Raw genomic sequence first — 18,115 nt, 5'->3', positions numbered from 1 at the left:
AGGAAAATTCTTCCAAGACAAAATCAATATGGCAAATATTCCTCATTTTCATAACATGCCCTCCTCCATTACTGTGTGATTGTTTGTATTAATTCTCAGCTAGGAATGGGCTTTCTGTCCCAAGTGGAATGGAACCTTCTCAAGAGAAGCGAGTATCTTTTTCAATTTGTATCCCCACAGTCTAGTGCAGCATCTGGCACATAGTAGGAGTTTAATAAATGTTTGTTGATTTCCCAAACAGGTTGAGAGATGAGGGAAGGTATTCTGGGCACAATCACAAAGACAGAAACGGGATACCATGAATAACCCAGGGTGACTAAGGTAAAGAATAAAAGGAGAGAAATAATCTAAGATTAAATCCTAGCCTGAGGAAGCTCTTGAGTTATGAGCGCTTGACTGACTGGCCAATGGCGGGCCTTCATCTGCTCTGCAGCCAGAAGGAGCCACTGAAGGGTTTAGAGTAGCGACAACGTGACTAAAAGATCTAAGAATGATCTGGAAGCAGTGAAATAAATTATTAGAGGGAAGACATAGAGGAAGGAGATGGAAAGAGTCCAGATGAAGGGGTTAGTGGAGAGAGATTATAGAGTCTACACATTACTGATGACAGAGAGGCATCAAATTCACAGCCCACAAAACTCCTACTCAAACCAAATTAGAACGTCATTGGGAAATGTTTTAACAAAATAAAAATACATCAATAATATTTGTAGTTTGCTAAATCAATACATGCCCTCAGGGATCCCTTCCTATTTGAGTTTGATACCAGAGATGGACAAGATGACGTGAAGGTAAAATTGAAAGGCCTTGCTAATTGATCAGATAATAACTGGCATGTACACTGTACTTGATTGTTTGTGAAGGCTACACATGGATTAATCTCCTGGGGCTTTATAGCAGTCCTGTGATTGAAGTATGTGGTTTACTTCCTCCATTTTCTAGATAAGAAAACTGAGTTTTAATGAGGTTACATGACCTGTCTCAGTCACACAGCAGGGAAGTATCAGAGGTGGGATTGGAAGGGTGGTTTTCCTGGTTCCAAGTTCAACACTCTATCCTTGCCAAGTACAGAAAACGTAAAAGAATAAAGAGTCAAAGGTCCAAGGCTTCCAAAACGGAATACTGAGTGAAAAATGTGGTAACAAACAGGAGTGGTCCCTAGCAGAGTGTCAGAGGATCTCAGGGCAGTGCAAGCTATCCTACCCCAACTGCTAGCGAGGGCACACAAGATCCCCTTGGGGTCTAGTAATAACCCTGAGGGTCTAGAGGGAGAGTGAATTTCTAAATTCTTACTGATATGTTTTGTTCTCATACCACCTAAATTTCCCCCCTCTTCCCTCCCAGAGAGCCATCCCATATAACAAAGAAAAATTTTAAAAGAGGAAAAGGAAAAAATCAATTATTATATGGAAAAATTCTGGAAATGCATGCATTATTCCACTCTGTCCTCTGAAAATAACTGAGGGAAGTGTCTTCTCACATCTATTCTACTCTTTATAATTTTGCAGCTTTTTCATGTGTTTCCAGGTTTCTTTATTCTCTGATTTGTCATTTCCCACAGGACAATAATATTCTACTTATTCACATACCACAATTAGTTGAGCCAGTTGAGTTGACAGTGTGGGGTCCATATCGCCCTGCCTACTTCCACATCAAAGAACATGCATCTCCCATCACTCAGTCCAGGACTGGCTTGGAGACTGTTCCATTCCCTTTCCCCTGCTTCCTCCCTCACCTCCTGCTCTGCCTAAACATCCTCCCTGGGCTCCACCCCAAGTTGGGATCCATTTGCCCCGTCCTACTAAGTGTACTACCTGTGTACTGACCATCCCAGATGCTTGGATGCCGAGCTACTCCACGCCCTTGTCTCCTGACTTTTCTCTTTAGAGGCAAGCAAGTTCACACCCCACTGCAGACACTAACTGGTTCTGTGACTCTGTCACTGAACCTCCCTGCGCCCCTGTTTCCTCATCTGTAACATAAGGGGGCAGACTAGACCTCTCAGGTCCCTCCCAGCACCCAGCCAGCCCATTCTCTCTCAGCCTGTGAGGTCTTTGTTTAGAGACAAGTAACTGACAGGGTAGAAACTGAGAAATCCGTTTGACTATCCTGGGTTACTGACAATAGCAGCTACATATAAGCCTTGGCAGGCTGGTAGTGCCACCTACCGACTGTCAGAGGAACAATCTGACCCAACATTAGCCACGTTCCCCATCACCTCCTTCCTGCTTCCTATGCTCCTTCGTGTACTCGTCACGAAGAGCAAACACGTGTTGTATACAACCCTCAAAGTGGTGCCCCAGGGCCTCAAACACTGCTAGCAGTGACCATGAGCTCTGGAAGGCTGAGCTCGCAGAGCACAAACTCGGGGAGGTTCAGCTCACGTGACCCAGTGACATACTCCCGTGCTGTGTGAGCATCAGCCTTGCTAAGGGGGGGAGAGCTTACCCCTAGGCTGACCCCTACACCTTGTTTGGGGAACCTCACCCAAGTTCTGGGGGGCCGTATTTTAGGGCGACCACCCGAAGTGCTTACAGTGGGTGGTGTCCAGAAGGGCAAGGGAACAAGACACTTGAACACAGCTCAGACCAACTCAGAAAGAGCAGACTGCCAGATTTTCAGCGTAAACATTTGTAAGTAGGAAGGCTATAAATTAGGGCTTGACGGGATGCTTTGCTGACTGTCCAGCCTTCCTCGAGGGAGGAAAGGGGTAGGTGCTTTTATTATCCTCATTTCAGAGATGAAGAAATTGTTGCATGCCAAGGTTAAGTGACTCAGGGTCCCCAGTGCCTGAAGCTGAATTTGAACTCAGGACTTCCTGACCAGTCTCAGCTCTAGTGGACAAAGACAGCTGGCACTGGAACTGGAACCAGGGAGGCCTGGGTTCAAGACTAGCATGTCTAACTCCGTTCCTTCTTTGTGTGTCCCAGACAACTCAGTTACAAGTATGCCTCTGAGGAAAGCAAGTCTCATTGTCTTTGGCCTTTTTGTACACTCAACACTTAGAACAGTGCCTGGCACACAGGAGAGGCTTCATGTTGACTGAGGCATTCCCTACATGGGACCTAATCCAAAAAAAGGGTTAGGGCAGGAAAGACAGGATTGATTGGGGCTCAGCCACTAAGGTCACCTCATCTCATCTCGTACTAGAGAAGGGAGCAGAGGCTTACGAGCTCCCATACAGCCCTAGCCCTGGCTCCAGGTCACACAGCTCCTAAGGGGTCCCTGGGGGGTTTGAGTCTCACAGGGTTCTCTCCCCTGGAAGTTTCTCCTGTTCTCCTTGTACCGGATCATAGAATAGTGCTGGAGGCAAGCTGGGGGTCACCCATAATCTACTTCAGCACAATTACTGTACAGGTGAGAAAACCAAGGCCCAGAGAGAATAAAGACTTGCTCAAGATTACTCATGTAACGTGCCAGGGTAAGGATTTGAACCCAGCCCAATGCAGGCCATCGACACTGATCAAGGGCCTGCTATGTGCTCCAGACACCACAATCCAGCCAAGTAAGCTTGGTTGTTTCTTCACCAAATGCCCCAGGCCTGGAATGCAAGCCCTTCTCACATCCATCTCCTGGAGCCCAAAGCTCAGCTCCTGCTGCCTCCTACATGAAGCCTTTCCTGACTCCCCCCAGCTGCTGGGGCTCCCCTGTTCCTCTCCCTTGCGTTTTTTGTTGCATAAGCTTCTGCCCATTATCAATCTAATTAATAGCTATATTATGCTTATGAGAGACAGTAAGACATAGAGGTTAGAAAGCTGGCCTCAGAATCAGGAAGGCCTGGGTTCAAATCTACCCTCTGACTTTGGGCAAATCTCTATGATCACAAACTGCAGAGGAGATGCCCACTGGCCCTGGTGGAGAGTCCTCCTCTAGGGAGATCCCCATCCAATCACTCAACAGGTTTTTATCAAGCGGTTCTTATGCACCAGACGCAGAGAGGATCTTAGCTGCTTAGAAGAGCTCACATTCCCGAGGGGGAGAAGCCCCAAGACAAGGAGACACAGCACAACTAGCACACAAAGGACCCCCCAGAAGCAGGTGACAGTCTGCAGGGAGCTGGGGGCACCCGGGGGGGCTTCCAATGACAGGGTTCAGGAAGAGCAGTAGAGATGGAGGGGCTGGGGAGGAGCTGCTGCAAAGGTGCGGAGGTGGGAGATGGACAGTCGAGTAGACAAGCTTCGCAGGGTTAGAAGGGACAACGTCCAGCGTGGCTGGGCTGGTCAGACGTTCATTTATCCTGGGGGTACAGGGAGGAACAGGGGTCTCTGTCGTGTCCCCATACACAAGGGGAGGCTCGGCGAGGGCAGGGCTGTCTCCCATGGGTCCTCGCACCCAAGCCCAACCTCAGAGCTGCCTGCCTCCCCACAGGGGGCTCTGGAGGGCGTGGTCAAGGCCTAGCCCGCCCAGTGGGCGGAGTCTCCCAAGCCCCCGCCCCCAGCACGGAATGAATGACAACGGGCTGGGCCCGCCGGGAGGGGTGTGCGCATGCGTGGCCCGCCATTAGCCGGGCCTAGCGCCCATACTGAAGATCGGAGCACGGCTCCCAGGCGCCCCGAAACCTCCTGAGACACCGCGGCGGAGGCGGCCCGTCTCCTCGGGCGGGAGGAAGCGACGGAGGCCCGGTTTCTGACTCCGCGCCCTGTTCCCTCTCTCTCCGGGCCAAAGCGCCGCCGCCGGCGCAGAGGAACACCGATCCCGCCTCCGAGCTGAGCACGCTGCCCCGCGTGCCCTCACTTCCGGCTATCCGCCCGCCCCATCCGGGCTCGGGCGCACCGCTGATTGGCCGCCTCCTCAGGCCCGCCCCCTCGGGGTGATTGGCAGCAGCCAGCAGGCCGAGGCAGAGGCCGCCGCCGTCGTCGCTGCTCCCGCCTCAGCTTCTCTGTTGCCGCCGCCGCCTCCTCGTCCGCCGCCGCCGCCTCTCCGGCCGAAGCTCGGCTCCGTGCGCGCGCCGCCCGGTTCCGGTTACGGATGGACCTGTTCGGGGACCTGCCGGAGCCGGAGCCCTCGCCCCGCTCCACAGCCGGTGAGGCTCCGGGCGCAGGAGGGAGGGGGCGGCTGGACCCGGCCCGGGCCTTGGGCGCCCCCGCCCCCCTTCCTCCTCCTTCCCTCGCCCCTCCCCTGCTGCCTCTCTCCCGTCTCCCCCTCCCCCCGGGGGTGCGGGCCTGGGCCCCGCCAGGTGCACGTGGAGGGGGCGGGAGGAGGACGTGGGCCCGCGCGGGCCTGGGGCGTTTCCTCGGAGGCGCGCCTCGGCCGCTGCTCCCCTGGGAGCCATCCCTTCTCGAGCGCCGGTAGCGCCCCGAGCCCCGGTGTGGGGGGCGCCCGCCCCCTCCCGTGTCTGCGTGGGTCTGCCCCCCGGGAACGTGTCCTTCCCCCTCCGCAGGATCGCGGGGCGCCCCGCGGGCTCCGGCCGGAGGAGGAGGACGCTGGGGGGAGCGTCACCTTCCTCGCCTCGGCTTCCGCTTCTAGCCCTCCAGCACCGCCCCCCCGCGGTGCGTTCCGTTCCGGTGTGTGGGGGCGCTCCTCCAGGGCGGGCGGCTGCTGACTTGGGGAGGCCCCGGGCGGGAGCTTGCGGTGCCCTCAGCCGCGGGCTGCCTGGGCACGGGCGGGGCAGGCGGAGGCCCCAGGGTGCCCGGCTCGCCGCCGTGAGGGCAGGGCCCCGGCCCGGGGGTGAAGGCCACGCACAGCACGCCCGCCGTTGTCAGTGGCAGGCGGGGACACAGCAGGGGGTCCCCACGCCGCCCCCAGCCTGCCCCGCTCGGCCTGGGGCTCGGACGGGTGCTGTACCCGGGACCTGTAGAGGCAGCACCCAAACCCGAGGGCTCAGGCTCAGCAGACCCGGACCTCCGACTGGACCGAGTGTGACTGTGCGCGTCGTCTGTGCGAGGCCAGGCTGGCGTGCTCTAGGGCTGCGTTAAGAGGAAGGACCCCCACGGTGTTCTGGTTCGAGTTCCAGGCTCTGATCTGCTCTGGCTCCAGGCCCCCCTGAAGTGATGCACCGTGTTACTCGGATCCGTGGCTGCAGCATTCCTGACTCCACGCTGCTCCGGTTCCGTTTGGAATAGCTTGTTCCTATCAGAGTTGCCTTTTTGACCCAAATGTGTGGTTCCAGGTGTGAAGGAAACCTGCCTTACAACTTCGGGCTTGGAGAGTTGCCATGGTCTGGGTCTGTCTGGAGGCCAGCTCTTGAGTCCTGCCCCCAGTATCTCTCAGGGTGTCAGAGGGACATCAAGAAATGGAAGTCTGTGACCATGTTGAAGAGTGGTCTGCACTGACCTTAGAGAGGACTGAAGCCAGGCCTGATGATGGTCACTCCCATTTCTGGGGTGCTTTCACGTAAAAGTACTCTCCTGTGAGGTCGGCACACGATGGCGATGGTGGAGTGCTGGCAAATGTTAGAAAGAGACAGTGTTGTTTCACCGTAAGGGAAGGCTCTCCATCAGTGGGACGGTCTGCTGGGGGAGGGGGCGTTGCATGGATGGTTGCCTTCAGTCAGAGGCTACAGGATTCTTCTGGCCTGTGTCCTCCCCTTTTGTTTCACAGAGGAGAGTGCACCCAGTAAGTAACAGAGCCAGAATTCAAACCCAGCTCCTCTGGCTCCAGATCAAGCAAGCAGCCTGCACTTTGTAGGTGGCTCCAAACTCAGTGCTTTAAGCCCTGTGCCCACTGGATTGGGTTTGTGTCCTGACTAGTTACCGCCTCATGTGCAACCTGGAGCAGTTCCTTGGGACACTTTTTGTTTTAATTTCATCTATAAAATGAGTTTGAAATGATTGGCCTGGGAGTCCTCTTCATGCTCTGAATCTCTTTATTCTAAATTAGAATGATCTCAGCTTAGAGTTGGGAATTATTATTCTGAGAAGAGATGCTTGACCTAAAGAAAACAGACAACATGGTCTGTGACCTGCCCATTCCCTCCAGTTCTAGATCAGTGATCTCCTGGGGTTGTCATCAAGAATTGTGGTAACAGAAACATTCTCATGGGAGAGAAGGTTCACCCTTATTAGTGGGATCCGCATTTTTAAAAATTGGATTTGCTGTAACTTGCTAAATAGGAACTGCAACATACAAAACATTTATGTACGAAACAGCTGTGAAGAAACTTCTCACTGGCTTTTATAATGTACCTTTAAAAGTGACCTTTAGTTTGTCAAGTTTGGTTGCTTCAAACCTGTCCCAGAAGCCACTTCTCCTGGTGTAGAACGTGCCATAAACTTTGTAGTAGAAGCCCTTAGGATTAGTAGGTGTCTCTTAACTGTAAATTGCCAAGCAAAGACGTTTCCATTTCAGTTTTTCATCCCTGAACTTTCTTCATCCTGGCTCTTGTCTGACTTGTTGACCTTTACTAAATTATGCAAAGATTATTTTTGGCTTGACATTTCCAAAACCTTCTTATGCATTGGAGCCTTAGTCTTTAATTCCTGTATTGTTTATCAGTTCTGAGGATTTTATCCATTAGATACATTTCACTGAAAATAGCTCACATTTTTCTTCTCTTGGTGTAGGCCTTTTGCGGTCTCAGTTTGATTTTTGGTCATACTTTTGGTTTCATTATTTTTTCTTTCAGTCGCCTTTCTTGAGAAATTATTTTTAAAAATCTTCCAAGTTTGTGTATCAAATGTTAGACAATTCTCAAAAATGTATTTTTACACTATTCACTAAGGAAATTAATAGAAATAGAACTCACCAGGAATTCCATCCTTTGGAATCCCTTCTTTGTCTTTCCTTTGGGAGTTCAACCTTGAAGGCAGAGCCGTAGGAGCATGAAAGGATAATATTGGTAAGAAGCAGCCATGGTTATCTCCAGACTTGAGTTATGTGCCGTAAAGGGGTTATCTGACCTTAGGGTCCCTCGTGGGGTAAGTCAGCAGCTTTCCTTTTCATTCTTAATCTTAACTGCTTCAGTCACCTGTTGATCCTAGATTTGCTTATTGATGTCACCTTTGTCTTTCAGCTCCTTTTTCAGGCCTTTAAGCTGCTTTAAGGTAGTTTGACCTCTCACACAAACTGTGGTAGAAGTACCCCCAGAATGTGCCCCTGCTTCCAGACTCCCCCCTTTCCTGATTCTCTCAGACCACAGCAAGTCCAACCATGACTCCCCTGCTCTAAACCTCCTGTGGCTACCTCCGTCTCCCAAACACAGGCATCTTCTCCAGCCTGCCTCTGACTTCCTTTTCCTGCCTTGTATCCCGTTTCCCACTCTCTGCAAGAGGCTTGTAGTGAAAGTAGACAGAGAGCTTCAGACTCTGAAGCTAGCAAGAACAAGAGTTCAAATTCCGCCTCTGATACACACCAGTCACATGACCCTTCATCAGACTCTACAAGTGCATGCCACAGAGAAAACCATCACTGAAGTCCCTGGTCCAAGCCCCATCTTTACTCCAACTTCTCTTGGCATACACCGTATCAGGCAAACTGGAATTCCTTACCCCTTACTAATCTCATCTGCCAGTAAAAACCTTTGGTTTATCTAGGAAGATTCCTTCATTTTCCCCATTCTAAAACACCATAGGGTGCCTGTGCCAGTCATTACTTCTTTTGGAGCTATTTGTGTGCCTTCCTTCTCTTCCCATCAGATCTTAAGCCCTTCAGCAGTAGGAACTACGCTGTTACTTATTTTGTATTCCCCAATGGCTTGCATGTGCCCCCATGATAGAAATGGATTACATTTATGTCATGGGTGGGGGTTACAAATGTCTCTAAGAAGCAGCATTTGTCATTCATTCACATATAACGTGTGTTGTGTTCAAAGCAGAGTTCTGGGCAGGGAGAGAAAAAAGAAATTGAAGATAGTAGTCCTGCCAGAAAAGCATGAGTAAATAACCTATCTTTGTCTCCTCGGGTCTGGATTGGGTTGTCTTTGTTAAAGGTTTATGGAAATGGAAATTTCACACATATCGGCATAACTAGCTTTTCAGATTCCCTTCTTGTCAAGCTTCTCTCTTCAAATCAAAGAAGGGCCCTCTCTTTTGTTGGAGGAGAATGGGGAGATGTGTCAGGAAGTAGGACATCCAAGGTGGACCTTGAGTGAACTGTTCATCTTTGGGAGTGAGCAATGGTCCCTGTGGCTAGAGTACTGAGCATGATGGGAAATGGTACAAATTTGGTCTTTGTAAATGTGGACACACGTACCAGCTAACAGAAATCCTGCCCGTCCGTCCCCCATTCACCTTTCTTATGTCTGAACTGAATGTTTTCATTTGAATTCTCATAGATTACAGAGTTGTGCAACCCCTTCCCTTCTCTGAGGAAAGATCTGGAAAATGAGATTTGCTGGCTGTGCGTGTTTTGAGTCTTCTGTGATGCTTGTGTTTCAGGGAGAGAAGCACAGAAAAAAAGGCCTTTGCTTTTTGATGATCTCCCACCATCCAGCAGCGAGAAGTCAGGTAAGGAAGGGAGGCGGGGCCTGTGTTCTGGGGGCTCATGGACTGAGCTGGCTGATCTTCCTTCTGCTCACAGATGTTTAGTACCTGTGCACCCCCTTTTTCTAGATATTGTGGGGGATACAAGGAAACAAAACCAAGGAGTTTTAATTTTTAAAGTTTACATTCCAGTTGAAGAATAAGTCTAAACAAAGATAACTGAAGTACATACAGTTATTTGAGTGGTGCATCAGAGAGTTTGCAGAGGAAGCCATTTGTCCCTAGGGAAGTCTTCCTGGTAGCAGTGGCATTTCATTTGGTCTTCAAAACATGAATAGGAATGTGGCTGGAGAAGAATGGAAGGAAACCATTCCTGGCGCAGGGAACAGGTGAGGCAAGATGAGGAGGATACCAGGTGTTTACAGCTTGTAGAATTAGCCAGTTTGGCTAGAGCAAAGAAAGCATGAAGGGTGGTTGGGCTACTGAGCATTGGAAATAGAGGATTAATGTGTCTGGGACTATGTGCAGAAAAGATGATTATCACCAGTGGTAGGAGACAGATGGAGGGGCAGAAGAATTCAGATGAGAAGGTCTGGGAATATTCCAGATAAAGATGTCTGTGAGAATAGAGAGGAGAGAGGGGGAAGTTGTGAAATGTACTGGGGAAGTGGAAGTAACCGGATGTGACAGTGAGGGGAGGGGAGAATCAGTATCCCCCAGATTACGAACCTGGGGACTCACTGGCTGCATGGTGAGCCACAGACAGATCACAGAGTCAGGAGCAGAGCGGGCGGAAAACTGGCTTCTTCTCGGACCTGCTGAGTCTGAGGTGCTAGGAGGACATCCAAGTAGAAAACCCAAAAGACAGTGAGTTTTGAAAAGAGACCGAGGTTAGACAATTACATTGCTAACTGGACTAGTATTCTGCTTAAAAGTTTGCTAAGGGTCAGGGTTAACTGTCCTCAGCAGAGTGCTGTGTGGTAGGTTCAAAGTCACTGAGTGTGAGATTGTCTAAGGAGAGGAGAAGGAGGGTCATAGGCAGACCAGCATCCCCAGATTGAGGACACCCAGGAGAAGCAGCTTCAGAGGCTCCAATTAGCTCTACAGAGCGTAAGCTCTGTGTTAAAAGTACCAGAGATCTAGGACAGTAAGAAATTGGAAAGGCCACTGGAGGTCATTAGGGCTCTGATCTTTCAAAAATCTTCTAGCGGATCAGGGAGCCAGAAGCCAGACTGCAGAATGTTGGGGGGAAAAAAGTAGATAGTGAACCAGTAGAGTCATCAAGGAGAGATGGCTTTTATTGGGTGGGAGCCGTGTAGTTGGATGACCTCAAGGGCTGATTTTGTTCTGTTGAGGGTCTGGCAGAGCGTAGCAGCTTTGTAAGCAGAGGGACAGTGGTGGTGATGAGCAGGAGACCCAAGGTTGTGTCCGAGATGGAGTTGGACTCCTAGACCAGACTCGGTAAACATGGGGTTGGAGCTGACCAGGGTAATTTTAGACAGCTCCTCACCAGTCTTTTACCTGGAATTGAGGATCCCATCAGGATTTCAGAATATGTCGTAGCATCGAAGCATCTTCAGAAATACAGTGCGTTGGCCAGGGCTGTGAGCTTGCTGAGTTTGGGTTAGGGGCCAATATGTGACCGATATCACCTCTCTTGTTCCTTTAGGATTGCAGCCACAAACAAATACCCTGATCCAAAATAGTTTGAAGATTGGAGTTAATTGAATGTTCAGTTTAACCGAGAACATACGCACATGTAACAGTTTTCAACTAATTCAAATACCGTAAAATACTCAAAACCCTAAGTAAGGGCATCTTTTCGGGATGCCCACGTTTTGTTAGGAATCCCCCCTCGTTGTACTGATCTTTAAGAAACTGGACTGATGGCTTCCTTGGGAAACAGCTTCTTTTTAAATCATCGTTAACTGCATGTTGGTTTCACATTTGTCTTCTCTAGTGAACTAGCATGTAGATTGTGTCCCTTGCATGTCTGACTCTTTGAGCCTTTTGATTTTTAGGGTCCAAAAGCTGAAAATACATGGAAAGGCAGCATGGGTCCAGCTGTGCTGGGAAGCAGTTTATATCCCCCACCCCACAGTCACCCAGCCTTGCATGCCCTTTGACTCAGCAATACCACCAGCAGACCTGTTGCCCAAAGAGATCAGAGAAAGTGGAAAAGGACCCACCTGTCCAGAAACATTTATAGCAGCTCTTTTTGTAATGGCGAAGAAGTGGAAACTGAGGCAGGACCCATCAACTAGGGGATGGCTGAACAGATGGTGACATGGGAATGGCATGGAGCAATGTAAGAAATGGCTTCGGGGTACCCTGGGAAGACCTTCCTGGAGACCAGGCCTCCCCCCACCCCAGGAATTCTGGACAAAGCTCCTGCCTCCAGACAGGCTGGCTGTGAGCTCCAGCTAAAGAGAAGGTCATCATCGCAGGCAGGGCTGACTTGGAGGTTTGTCAGGCTTCAGGAAGTGTGGTTTGAGAGAAGATACATGTTTATTCATTGACAAAAGATTCGGGCAGTGTGGTATTAGAGAAAGAGCACAGGACTCAGAAGGCCTGAGGTCAGTGCCTGGTGTCCAGCCACGGGACCAATCTCTGAGCCTCAGTTTCTTCTGTGTCTAATGTCTGCTTGTGGGGTTGGCAGGCCCAGCAGTGGCCTAAAACCATCGTACATGTGCCCATGAGCTTTGTGCTCTTGCTTTTAGAATGGCATGGCCCCAGTGACTGTCACTAGAGTGGTAATTCTCAGGAGATGGCGTCCTGTGTTCGGTAAAAGGGGGGACTGTAGCTGGAGGATGGTTCAGGTGCTTGTTCTTGGATTTACTCATATTTAGTTTCTAAATACTCTTTATTTTAGTCCCTGACTTGGTCAAGGTAGATGCAGCTTAAGGCTGCAGGCAACCTGTAAAGGCAGAGACTAAAATTCCAGTTAGACTAGGAAGCAAATTCAAAAATAATGACAGAAACAGAGCAGCAAGAGGCAGCCCAGTCAGTGAGGAAAGAAAAAATATCATTAATTGAAACTGTGCCGTCGTTTATGCTGAAGTCCAATGGGCAGGGGGTGTGGGGCGGGGGACATCCAAGGGGACCAGAAGTTGAAAATGAAGTGTGAAGTGCAGCAGCAGGGATGTTCCTGGAGAATGCCGAGACACTGGGAGGAGAAGCATTCTCAGAGGCCTCGCACGTCAGAGCTCCTAGGGTGGCACGCTTCTAGTTTGGTGGAGAGAGTTGAGAGTGGTGCGTTACTAATTGAGAATCCACTCTTAAGGACAAGCTGTTTTCCATTTTCTCTGAGGCATGGAGCAGAAGGCGGGGGAGAACACCAGCATGTGCCCCCATCAGCCCCTGTGTTCAAATCCCACCTGAAGTTTATAGCAGGATTACCTTGGGCTGGGCCTCACTTACCTTGTTTGTAAAAAGGAGCCCTCTCTACTTCTGGATTTATGATTCTCTGAGTCAAGGAATACTTGGGTATTTTAGTCACATAGAAAAACTCATGCTGAGCTTTGAAGCAAACAGAGCTTTTTAGGCAGGCAGGGTGGAAAGCCAGTGTAAATTCCTGGCCATGGGAGGAGCCACAGAAGGATAGCTTGGATTGCACAGAGAGGAAAATAATGCCCAGTAAGTCTGGGGAAAGTAGGCTGGGGTCTGATTGAAAAGGGCTTCAAATGACCAGTGGAAGAGTTTGTAGTTGACTCATCAGTTTGTAAGGAGCCCCTGGTGTTTCCTGAGTAGACACTGACCTGGTCAGGGCTGTGCTTTAGGAAGGTCACTTTTGGAGTCGTGTGGAAGACCAGCATGACCAGAAAAGAGAAGTGTAAGGCATAGAAAAGAGGCAAGAGATTCTTGATAATAGAAACAAGAGATGGTCAGAGCTTGAACAAGGGCAGTGATGGTGAGTGGAACGAAGGGGACAGATGTGAGAGATGTCAAGGAGGCTACCTGCCCCAATGAGTCAGGGTAGCTGATTGAATATGTAGGGTGATGGCACCTGCGAGGCAATGCACTCACGGAAATAGGTTTAGAAGAAGGGGGTCCTAGGGCTTGGGATCAAGGGGAGTTCAGTCTTGGATCTATTGAGTTTAAGGTGCCTATAGGACATATTGTTCCAGATGTCCCATAATACGTAACTGGATCTCTGGACAGATAAGTCTCCATTGTTTTTCTCCATGAAGGCTGAGAAGGGAGAGGGAAAGGGCTTCCCTTGGGCATTACTGTCATCTCAGGACAGACAAGGCTCAGCATTTCTCTCTGTTCCCTGTGTCTCTCCTGGCAGTCCCCACCACCACACCTTTTAGCCATTTCACATGGGATGTCACATGGACCTCTTAAACTCAGCCTGTCCAAAACTGAACTCCTTCTCTCTTTTCCCCCGCCCATTTAATCTATTTAATTCTTCCACCTTTTTGCTTCTCAGTTAAGCAGTTGAGTAGAATTCCCCTTCCTCTCCTTCATTGTATTTTGTTCATTGGTTTTTAAACTTTCATTTTCTTGGTCTTTTTCTAAAAAGAATTTTTTTCCCTTATTCTCATTACTTATATTCCTTTTCTGTCCTAGACTTCATTCATTGATTCAGGGTCCTATCCTTATTTAAGCCCTTTATTCCTCTTGAAATTAAAAGTTTTGAGGGGCCTGTTTTGGCTCCTCTCTTCTATAGAGCTTCTCTCATGGCCTTATAGACCTTGACCCCTTGCTTTTTTTCTTATTGAGCTCAGTCTTAGAAGTAGCAATTGCTACAGGAGATAGAGTATTGTCCGATTGTAGGAATCTTCTTTTATCCTGTTGCCTTCTCACCCCCAGTCAGGCATTTTCACTGACTGTCTCTTCATTCCTGGAATGCTCTCCCTCCTCATCCCTACCTCCTGACTTCCCTAGCTTCCTTCTACAGGAAGCCGTTTCGGATTCACCTATGTTCTATTGCCTGCCCTCAGTTGATTATCTCAAATGTGTCCTGCCTCCAGCTTCATTCTGCATAGTACTGAGTTCCTTGAGAGAACCTTGCAAAATTGTGTTGTTTAATAAGTGTTTGTTCTGGTCACTTGAAGAATTTATTGCTAATGGAATCGTTTAGTGTAAGTACTCTGCATCTTGGGGTTGGCCACATGGGGTTCTTCCCTGGAGATGTTGTGTGCATTCTTTCACTTGGCATTGTCTTCTGTGTTCAGAAGTTCTGGGCAGGTGGTTTGTACCATTCCTGGCATTTTGGGTATTCAGGCTTTTTGACGTGTGATCTTTTGGGAGACCTATAATCCTAAAATTTTCTCTACACGTTCGGTCTTCGAAATCAGTATGTTTTGCTTGTGTGGAGGTCTTGCTTTTTTGACATTACTGTTTTCTGCTTCTTCCATTTTTGTCCTTCACTTCTATGTATTTGTACTCCTGTATTATTCATGTGTGAATTCTCTCTTTTGTCTTTTCATGAGATTAATCAAAAGTTTATAAGATACATAATCAATGTGTGTGTGACCAGATAGAAATAGTGGGAATGCCTATGTTAATACTGAGCAAAAAAGTGATTTGTTTAGAGAACAAAATGTGTAATTTTGTTTGACAGCTGGAAAAGTCATTGGGTTAAAGGCAGTTTTTTTTCCTGAACATTTTTGTCATATAGAGTTTTTCTTTTGAGATCTGATCAGATATGTCTTAAACTTGTTCTCTGTATTTCAGGGAAAGACGTACAGAAAGGATCTTTGCTTTTTGATGACCTGCCTCCAGCTAGCAGTGCTGACTCAGGTACAGTCTTCAGGCTCTCCCAGGTGTGTGTCAACCTCTCTCCTCATCCTGGGATTGTAGTTGTCTCAATCTTTCTCCCTTTCCCCCATTTTCAATACACAGATGTTATAGGTGTTGGACTGTCTTAAGTTTTGAAACTGTGGCATCAGGTAAGGCAGAAAATCAGCTTGTAGCTAGTAGCCAGTCCTGAGAAAATCCTGCATAAGAAACACGAGCAGATTTGTCTTGGACATTCAGCAGCCATATATGTTGTACTGATTTAAATGAGATTGAATCTTAAAGCTGATTTCTGTTTCTTTGACAATGATGGATTTCTATAGGGTTAGTATCAGGTAAGTCTAGGCTGCTCCCTGTTTCCTCCAGGGCTGGTTTCAGGGCTGGTGCAGGAGAGCTGTAAGGGGGTTTCAGCCAGCTCTGGGGACAGGCGTCCTGGTGGGATGGCTTTGGGAGAAGGAGGCCTTGGAGGGAGGCTCATCCTCGGCTCACTCGGGCTTCTGCTGTGTTTCAGGGTCAGGGGGATCTTTGCTTTTTGATGATCTTCCACCTGCTAGCAGTGGTGACTCAGGTAAGTGGGTGAGAAGAGGTTCCAGGCAGAGCTGTGTGTCAGTAATACCTTATTCACGTTTTAGCCTTTCTTGCCAAAGATATGGACAAACGTACAATGTACAAAACGCAGCATTGAAAGGGAAGAGATTCACGCTCCAGTTGAACAAAGTCCATTTCGCAGAAATAGAGTCAATGATCCCTTCCTCAGGGTCCATTTTCTGTCCCTCTCTGGTTTAAATAAACTCTTGATGTATAAATTCTAAAGATCCTTAAATTTCCTCATCTTTTCCTATTTCTCTTTTTAATCTGTTATTCAGTTTGGCAAACACTTAGTGAAACATGGGCTGTGCTAAGTCCTGGGGGAGGAATAGGACACTTAAGACTCATGAAACTTGACACCTTGTAGCAGGATTATGGACATACCCAGGTAACCATGATGTATGAAAAGAAGCCTTGAGAGAGACAACAGAACCAGGTGTTTTCTAGGCCTGCATTGGGGCGGGCGTGTCCCTGCCATGTCAGTTAGGGAAGTAAGACCACAAAGAATTGGCATGTGGATTCAGTTGGGAAGGGTGAGTAGGAAGGAGGGCATTCAAGGCCAGGGAGCGGTGTGCGCTGAGTTAGCAAGTCCTTGGAGGAGGAAGAGAGAAGCAAAGCTGTGAGGTCATCCCCGAGGGTTGGGGAGCCTCTGTCTTGCTGCAGAAAAGAGCATGGATGGCGAAGGGCCATGTCTTATTTAGGGGAGCAGACTTTATTTTAGCCACAAGCCAGACAAATAGGGCACCTTTTCCTCGAGGCAGTTTGGTTTCCTTGACAACTGCTATCCCTCCACTGGTGAGAAGAGAGTTCTCCCTGGTAACTGAAGGCTTCCTTCAGCACTCCTAGGACTGCAAGGTCACTCCTCTTATATTTGAAATCTGCCAATTGCGATGTGGAGTGAGAAACCACAGAAGGAGATAGAGGGTGATTCTTTTCTTCTAAGGGTTCCAAGCACCCTAAGCTGCTTTTTCAGAAACCTACCCAGTGAATGGGAAGAGGCAGCGATTCACAGTGGACCCATTGCTCAGGTGTCTGCTTGCTGCCAGGGCTGCTGGAGGTAGGTCCCCAGGACCACCTGGCAGCTTCACCCCCATTGGCTGCAGCCATTATGCCCCACCCTCCCGTAGAGCATCGTGTGGGCCAGGGGAAAGAGCGCCTTAAACCAAAACCTTCACGCTTCCCTCTGAACTTCTTTAGGCTGTTTTCTGTAAGTGGTGTAAAACCTTTGCAGATTAGTAGTGAAGTTCATGCAAGATCATCATGTATGCTCAGTACTTGGCAAAGCTTGAAGGGCCATGTGACTGGCAGCTGATGTGGTGTCACTGCCCTCTTCACTGGAGGCTTCCGTGTCATCCTACTGGTTCTCCTGCACCTACGATCGGCAGTGCTCCTTGCCAGGACAGCTCCTCCCACCTGGCAATAGCTCGCTGGTCCCCAGAGACCTCTGTTCTGTACTAGCAGGTAAAGCTGTGAGACTGGGATTGCCCAGAGAGGAAGATATTGAAGAGAAAAGGGCACTGGACAGAGCCCTCGGGAGCCTCCAGCGCTCTGACACCTTTGAAAGATGAGCTGGCAAAGGAGGTGGGAACTGTGAGAGGGCCTGACGTGTGTGCAGCTGAGAGAAGAGGTGACCCTTCTCTGAAGAGGATGGGGGAGGCTATTGGATGTGTCTCTGGGGGAGCCATTTGTCACCTACAGTAGTGCTTCAGCAGAGGGCTGAGGATTGAAGCCAGTCTGCAAGAGGATGAAAGCAAGTGCTGAAAAAGTGTGGGCTGTGGACGCTTTGTTTGGGAGGAAAGAAGTGAGGCAGTAGCTTGCTGGAGTGGGTTTAGGGTTGGGGAGAGGAATGATGACGCGAGCAGCGCTCCAGAGAGGACCCATGGAGGTCATAGCAAAGGAGCTGGTGGGAAGGGACAGAGCAGAGATAGCAAGAGAATGTCTGGCAAACTGAGAAGAGGTTGGAGCAGACAGCGATTGGCTTTGGCAAGAAGGCCCCCCTTTTGCAAACAGATTGGTACAGAATGATGACAGTAATAATAATAGCTAATATTTAGGCAGTGCTTGTGTGCCTGGTACTGTGGTAAGCATTTTATAGTTCTCTCTTTTGGTCCTTAAAACAACTTTTATTACCCCTGCTTTACAGATGAGGAAGCTGAGGCAAACACGGGTTAAGTGACTTGCCCAGGGTCATACAGATAGTAAGTGTCTGAGACTAGATTTGAGTTCTGGTCCTCTTGACTCCAGACCTGCTGTTCTAGCCACTGTTGTGACAAGTTTTGAACTGTGCAGTTGGGGAGGAAGGTCCATGTTTATGGGCAGTGGTAAGATCTTAGGCACAAATTCTCACTCTTTGGTCTCAGAACCCCTTAATACTTGTCAGTTATTGAGGATGCCCCCCCAAGAACTTTTGTTTACATAGGTTG

At 49.0% G+C, this 18,115-nt stretch overlaps 1 protein-coding gene across 3 annotated transcripts in view; it reads left to right on the top strand.

Moving 5' to 3' along the window:
- Positions 1-4,485: 4,485 nt before the first annotated feature.
- Positions 4,486-18,115, top strand: part of ILKAP (ILK associated serine/threonine phosphatase) — a 28,345-nt gene continuing 14,715 nt past the window's right edge. The window contains exons 1-4 of one of the 3 annotated variants that reach the window (XM_072618739.1): positions 4,486-5,023; positions 9,315-9,383; positions 15,042-15,107; positions 15,616-15,672. In XM_072618739.1, the coding sequence (XP_072474840.1) occupies positions 4,969-5,023; positions 9,315-9,383; positions 15,042-15,107; positions 15,616-15,672 (247 nt within the window). In that variant the 5' untranslated portion in view covers positions 4,486-4,968. Of the gene's footprint in view, positions 5,024-9,314; positions 9,384-15,041; positions 15,108-15,615; positions 15,673-17,185; positions 17,274-18,115 lie in introns of those variants that run through there. The other 2 variants (XM_072618740.1, XM_072618741.1) reach the window with 2 other exon arrangements.

This window comes from Notamacropus eugenii, chromosome 6 (genome assembly GCF_028372415.1).
Source record: "Notamacropus eugenii isolate mMacEug1 chromosome 6, mMacEug1.pri_v2, whole genome shotgun sequence".
Taxonomy (NCBI): domain Eukaryota; kingdom Metazoa; phylum Chordata; class Mammalia; order Diprotodontia; family Macropodidae; genus Notamacropus; species Notamacropus eugenii.
The sequence above is the reverse complement of the archived record's forward strand: the minus strand, read 5'-3'. Positions and strand labels throughout refer to the sequence as shown.